Below are 6,857 nucleotides of genomic sequence, written 5' to 3' on the forward strand. Positions count from 1 at the left end.
TTATCCATCACCCACCAACTGGTCAGCAGCACACAAGCAGCCCAGCACGTCCAATGTGTTGAAGTTCTTTCTGCCGGCTCCTGCCACCCTGTGCCCCGCCCCTTCCTGTCAGTCCTTTAACCCTGGCCCTGCCAGAGGAAATCTGTGTTCTGCAGTCTTCTTGTGTGCTAAAACATGTTTTCATTGAACGACATTTAAAGTGGATTCGCTAAGAAATACGAACATAGTACACCAATGTGTATAACATAAAGAACTACTAGTCGAATTAGATGCGTTTTAGCCAGACCTGTATTTTACATTGATATGGGTACCAGTAACAATCTCGACATATTCCATGTAAAAGCCTCCTTAAATGTAATCTGTCATTTTAATCGCGGTCTTTAGATCTATTATTAACCAAAAAAATGGCTGTTTACCTTGATAGCGACATGTTAAATAGAGGGCGTCACCTGCAGTTTTGGTCACCTGGTCTGCCGCTCCACCCCTTTCTGTGACAGCTAGGCAGAGAGTATACCAGCTCTGATTGGATGTCAGGTCCTCACACCCCTCTCCCTCCCCTATCTCCTTGGCATTGACACAGTTGTCTTGGCTTTCGTTTTCTGATTGGACGAGAGCAGGAGCTCTCTGACACGATTGGTTTTCCGGGCTCTTCCGGTGAACATGGCGGCTGTGAGAGCACTGAGGGGCTGCAGCCGGTCATTCGTCCGTCTGGTGAGAAAAGCTGTAGAATGGTATTGTGAGCGAGGTGTGAACCCGGTGTGGCACCCTGGGGATTAATGCCAGTCAAGTCTGTGAAAGTCTTTGCAGGGTAAAGGTGACAGTGACACTGTCCTGCCCTTTGTAATAAGCAGAATGTGCCAGTCTGCTGTCACTGGACTACATATTGGAATGGACTGATCTGCTCCATAGATTAGAACTAAAGGCCGAACGTGTGTTTTCTTTAGATTTGGGTATAGTGGTGAAGAATGAGATCACCTGATACTGTATTGCTAAGGGTCACCATACACATTACAGAGGTTAAATGCTAGTTTTTGGCTAGGGGGGAAAAAGATATGATAACCCTACTGCAGGAGGCTTCAACACCCTGTCTGTGAAAGTTCTCGTTCATCCAGGTCATGTTATATCTGTAAAAAATAAATCAAGGCAACTGGACTTGCTGTATTTAGTTTCTTCAAGACTTTTTGCTGGTCATCTGACTAGCTTTCTAAATACAAATTGTGAATTGAGAAAGCTAGTCGGATGACCAGCAAAACATATTCTAGAAAATAAATACAGCAAGTCCAGTTGCCTTGTTTAATTTATTACAGATATGCTTCCGCACCCTGCTCTTTTCCCTGGTGCTCAGGATGGTAAGTGGTCATCCACTGTCCTCGCGTACAATGCCGGGCTATTGGTCCTGCATTGTACTTGACGTCAATGTGCAACCAGCGGCCAGAGCGTCTTGGAGAAGAGGCTTTGGGGGTCCATTTGCACAAAGGCATGGAGCCTGCTAGAGCGAGGGATAAGGTAAGTATTACACGTCAATTGCTGGAACACGGTGCTCCTATTTAAGTGATAGATAAAGTAAGTAAAATTAACATCAGAAAATACTATGCTGTATGTATAAGACCCATAAAAATATAAAATGTGTAGGCAAACAAAATTAGTGCTCCTGTGTGCAATCTTTAATAAGAACTTTATAAAGGTGCAAAATTAACTTTATCAATGTGTATTTAGAGCAGTTCATGAAATTTGTGCAACTATCCTCCTGTGATAACCAGTAACGTTACACTGACCATAACTGCTGATCACTGAAAGGATAATTGCACTTTTGAAAGCATGACTTCCTGCATTACCCTGAAATTTGCATGCGTTGCAATATGCTGGGGAATGAGCCTGTGGAAGATGACATTTTTTTTGAACCTTGTATTGATCATGCTTTACCACTGATTGCTCTTCTGCTCCTATTTCCCCCCAGGCCAGTCTTAGGCAGCTGACCTCATGTAACCGGTTTTTGCTGATAAAAGCATGGAAACAACCTAATTCTTTAAATCTGCAAACTTCACAGCTCAGGTACTTCAGAACTATTTCAGGTAAGCATCCAGAACCCCATTTGTAAAGCTTTAAACATCACTTCTAGCTGGGCCAGATTGATTATGAGGCTTTCCAAAGGGGTGTCATCTCATTCTACAGTTACTTGTCCCTTATAAATGTATTGATGGAATCCCTCCTATGCAAACACTTGTATTGGACATTACGGCTACAACAACTAATCTAATTTAAACGATGGTAATTGATAATGAGAATTGTTGTCAACGATTCGCATTATCAATTAGATGATTACAATTAGTTGAGACCGCTGTGCTTCTGCATTCCTCCTGCCGTGCCCCCTTCTTCCTCCGCTGCCGTGCCCCCTTCTTCCTCTGCCGCTGTGCCCCCCCTTCTTCCTCCGCTCCCCCCGTGCCCGGCTCTTTTGCCGGCGGTAGAAAGCCAGCGCCAAGTCTCCCATCCAGCGGCCAAAAGCAATAGCCAGTCTGCTCCGCACACTGCCTGCTGTTAATCACCAGAGGAAGATAATTTTCTCCTTAATTTCCCTCCTCTGCTGATTTGAAATAGCCAATAACAGGCTGGCTATTGCTCCAAGCCACTGCCTGCTGTGGTGACATTCAGCAGGCAGCTGTCACTCCCCAGTGAAGTGGGAAGGTGACACTAGGGGTCTAAAAGACCCCTAATCTGTCACCTCCAGTGTGCTATCACATAGGGGGCTTGTGAGCCCCCCTCCCCCCATGTAATAGCAATGAGGCAAAAAAATAAAGTTGAATAAAATTCAAACTACCCCCCAACTCCGCGAACGCGCGCATACTAATGGAAACACGCGTGCACCAAAGTAGAAAATTGACGATTGTGCTACACATGTCAGGTATTACCGCGTGCGCCGGAGTGAGAGCAATAATTCTCGGCCCAATATTCATGTATGATATACGAATATTGTCCCGAAAATTATTGCTCACACGGCACGCGGCAATACCTTTTATATAGTGGCATCACAAACCTCCCTCCTGCCCGCAGTGCGATCACCTGCACTGGAACCCGCAGTACTGCAAAGACATGCGTTCCAGTTCGGTGCGAGTGCAAAAAATTGTTCATGCCGTTTTATTCTGAAATAAACGTTATGTTTGTAACTGCATTTGTGTGTATCATTTTACATTAATCTAAAAAATAATCGGCCAACTAATCGATGATGAAAATAATCGTTAGTTGCAGCCCCACTGGACACACTTGCAGAAGCCTGGGAGGAAAGGGGCAAGCTTTTGACACTACCAGGGAGCTCCAGAGCTTTGCCTAACCAGGCCAGCCCAGGATTTGGGCATTGGGTGGCGATGAGGAACTACAGGCTGCTGCAGGTTACTGGGTTATGTTACCACAAAGTTGTTTGACAGTGGAACAAAGAACCATTGCATGTAAACAGTGAATCAGTGAGCTACTAATGATATTAAAGGAGATCTAATGTCACAACATACACTTTCCTTTTATAACATCAGCATTGTAATAGCAATACAAGCTATGATGATTTTTGACAAAATATAAGCTAACGTAGATCTCCTTTCATGTTGTGAGCGATATTTGCTGTACATCTCTTTCAACAACTTCCTGAATTCCCTGCATGTGGTTTACTTTCTAAGGAGTTCATATCCCGTATTGCATTGCTGCCTGCAAGCAGTGATGATGTCACATGTGGTGTGTTTCCTGTATTGCCTGTGCCTTCTGAAATCTCTGCTCTCCATCACCTCTGTCGTTTAGATGACGAGCTTTGAAATTGTTGAAACAGCTGTGCATATTCACAGGGCATAGTGACCATGTCATCACAATAACCACTTGCTGCCCGGAGCAATTTCTTAACGCATGATGAAATCTGACTTTTTGGCTAGAAAACAGTTTCAAACCTCAAACAATTATATATTTTCTGAAAGCAGAGGCCCTGTAGAATAAAAAAAAATGCTAGTTGCAATTTTTTATGTCGCACGGGATTTGCGCAAATCTTTATCAAACCAGTATTTTTAGGATAGAAAACGGAAACAGAATATAATACCCAATTTTTTGGTAAAATATAAAAGACGGGGTCACGCCGGGAAAATAGATACCAAACATGTCAAGCCTTAAAATTGCATTCGCCCGTGAAGCCGCAGAAAACTACAATACCCCAAATATCCCATAGGTGACGCTTTAAAAGCGTTTACTGCTCATCAGTTTAGTGTTACCAGTGATTGATGGCCCTAGAATTATTGCTCTCACTGCGACGTTCGCGGCGATATGTAACATGTGTGGCGCAATTTTTATTATTGCATGTTAGCGCACCAGACGCGTGTTTGCATTCTATGTGCGTGCACGTGGGGGACTTTAACAGCATTTAACAGCATTTTTCAGACCCCTAATGTCACCTGGGGACCCCAAAGAAGCTGATGTAGCATAGATCTGCTTCACTAGCTTCTTCTCCTGGTTTTAAGAGGCAGAGAATGTGCACAGTGACACCGGAAGTGATGATGTAATACACATCACTTCCGGGTCCAGTGATCAGAGGTGAGATCAGCAGCTGGAAGCTTGCTGATCTACCTCCGATCTGTTAGGGGAGACCAAATGTGCCGGTCCCGGGCTCACACAGGGAACAGCAGAGCCCGGAGAAGCTGGCGGGGGACATCTAAACAGAAATTGCCAGTTGTTTAAAATTATGCCAAGAACATGGCTGCACCAGCAGCCGTGTTCTTGGTGTAACCGCTTCAGGACATGACTTATTTTGACGACGGCCGTCCTGAAGCGGTTAAAGTCCAATTCCACTTTTGTAAGTGATTAGCATGTATTGTGGGAACGAAGAGGTGCAGTGATGATGAATACATGTGCACATTTTCATGACTCACATTGCAGGCTTTCCTTATTAGACTGTAAGCAGCTGACCCCCCTCCCTGTCACCCATTCTAACACAATCACTAAACACCAGCTCTGCCTTTACACACAATACACTGTCCAGGGAGGGGGGGCGCACATTGCTTGCACAACACAAAGGCAGCCATTTCCATGAGAATATGAAGAGCAAAGCTAAAAAAAATTTAAGTTCTTTTTTTATATACAGTACATCAACTGCATATGCCTGCTTCATGTACACTCAGTGTTCATTGCTGGCATGTATTTTTAAAACATTAAAAAATACCTCTACTAAGGTGGAAATAGGATTTAAAGATAGGATCTGGCAAGGGAAAGGAGCCACCCTAAAACAGGACATCAGGATCAGTGTTCAGGGGACCAGCTGATTCTGAAGGAAGCTAAAACGTTTAAACATCAAGAAGCAGCATCCATTGTAAGTGATTTCATCAGCATTTGAAATAGCTTACAAACCTTTAGACTTTAATATCACTTTAATAACAGTAAAGGGAAATGTTTACAAACGTGCTTGGATTGTCTATAATAAAAGAGCTTGTTTTACTTTAAAATATGAGAGGCACAGATGGTTATAAATGCAAAGCGTATTCTTGTTAGTAAGTTTAAAAGATCTGCTCATGCCTGCTTCCTTCTCTCGGACTCGGATTGCTTTTTAATGTATGTGCACTGAATTCGTTATTTGTACTCACAAAACTGGCGATGATGTGTTTGTGTTTTTACAGCATTGAATGGTCAGATTGTACAGTTCAATTTGTCAGACATTGGAGAAGGAATCACAGAGGTCACATTGAAAGACTGGTAAGTGAACGAGAACTCAGAAGCTGATTCTGAGGACTGCAGCAATGAACATGGGAAGTGTGATCCAAGCGTTCATTTTCCCAGTTCTGTTATGAGAACCTCATGCAGTATAAATCTGTTGCTTGTATGACTGCTATTCATTTTATTTTTCCACACCATGTTATAAAAGAAGGTTTTGTTCGGACTCTTTAATTACAGTGTAGTATACATGTTAAAGGAGAACTATGAGGTCAGCCTCATAGTTCGAGCCGATGTGTGACAATGAAACTGTCACACGTCGGCTCAATAGATCGGGAAGTGAGCGAACACATACCGTCGCTCGCTCACTTCTCGATCATGTCCCTGCAGAGAGCCGTGACTGTCACGGCTCCCTGCAGGAAATCCCCGCTCCCATCCTCCAGCGCTGACTGGCGGAACGGACGGGGGAGGGGGAAGGTACAGCTGGCTCTGCCTCTAGATAGGCAGAGCCAGCTGTCAATCATGCAGCTGGGTGGATCTCGGCAGTAATGTTTTTTCCCCCAATCCTTAAAAAAAAAAACAAATTTTCATTTTGATTTTTTTTTAAACTTTACTGTTAGAGGCTTAGACCCCTGATATTTCCCTTTGAAAATAGAAAAATAGATTGAAGACACAGAGTCCTCAATCTCTTTTTCTGCAGCTCCAGCACTCAATGAACTGAAAGCTCTCAGTACAGAGGTTTCCTGTTCATTCACAATCTGGAGATATTTACTATCAACCCAGTCATGAATGGACAGAAAGCCTCTGTACTGAGCTATTTCTTGTTCATTCATTTATTCAAGTCAGCAGATAGGAAATATTTACTAAGTATCCATTCATAAATGAACAGGAAGTGATGTATAGCACTTTCTGTTCATTCACAACTGGGGAGATAGTAATCACTATGTGATCAGTACTGATCGCTCAATGTTTGCCTCCTGACAGCTCTCAAATACTGTACGGCACCGCTGGGCCTTTTGACAGCTTCTCTCCTCCCTGCTGGGCACCGGCAGCTGTATTGGCCCTGTGTCCCCTCCGATCCCCACAACCTCTGCCGACACAGACGGGGCAGATGCACCGCATTTTCGGGCAGTTTTTCGTGTGTGTGTGTGTATATGTATATGTGTATGTATATATATGTATATATATAT

At 43.6% G+C, this 6,857-nt stretch overlaps 2 protein-coding genes across 3 annotated transcripts in view; one reads left to right on the forward strand and one right to left on the reverse strand.

Annotated features, from left to right (window-relative positions):
- RTCA (RNA 3'-terminal phosphate cyclase) overlaps positions 1-89 on the reverse strand; it is a 20,037-nt gene extending 19,948 nt beyond the window's left edge. The window contains exon 1 of the mRNA XM_018561963.1: positions 16-89. The gene's annotated coding sequence lies outside the window, so the exon portion shown is untranslated. The remainder of the gene's footprint in view (positions 1-15) is intronic.
- Positions 90-594: 505 nt separating this feature from the next.
- Positions 595-6,857, forward strand: part of DBT (dihydrolipoamide branched chain transacylase E2) — a 16,328-nt gene continuing 10,065 nt past the window's right edge. For both annotated transcript variants that reach the window (XM_018561960.1, XM_018561961.1), the window contains exons 1-3: positions 595-711; positions 1,958-2,072; positions 5,634-5,709. In XM_018561960.1, the coding sequence (XP_018417462.1) occupies positions 661-711; positions 1,958-2,072; positions 5,634-5,709 (242 nt within the window). In that variant the 5' untranslated portion in view covers positions 595-660. The remainder of the gene's footprint in view (positions 712-1,957; positions 2,073-5,633; positions 5,710-6,857) is intronic.

Source organism: Nanorana parkeri, unplaced genomic scaffold (genome assembly GCF_000935625.1).
Source record: "Nanorana parkeri isolate BGI_ZX_2015 unplaced genomic scaffold, ASM93562v1 scaffold553, whole genome shotgun sequence".
Classification (NCBI taxonomy): Eukaryota; Metazoa; Chordata; class Amphibia; order Anura; family Dicroglossidae; genus Nanorana; species Nanorana parkeri.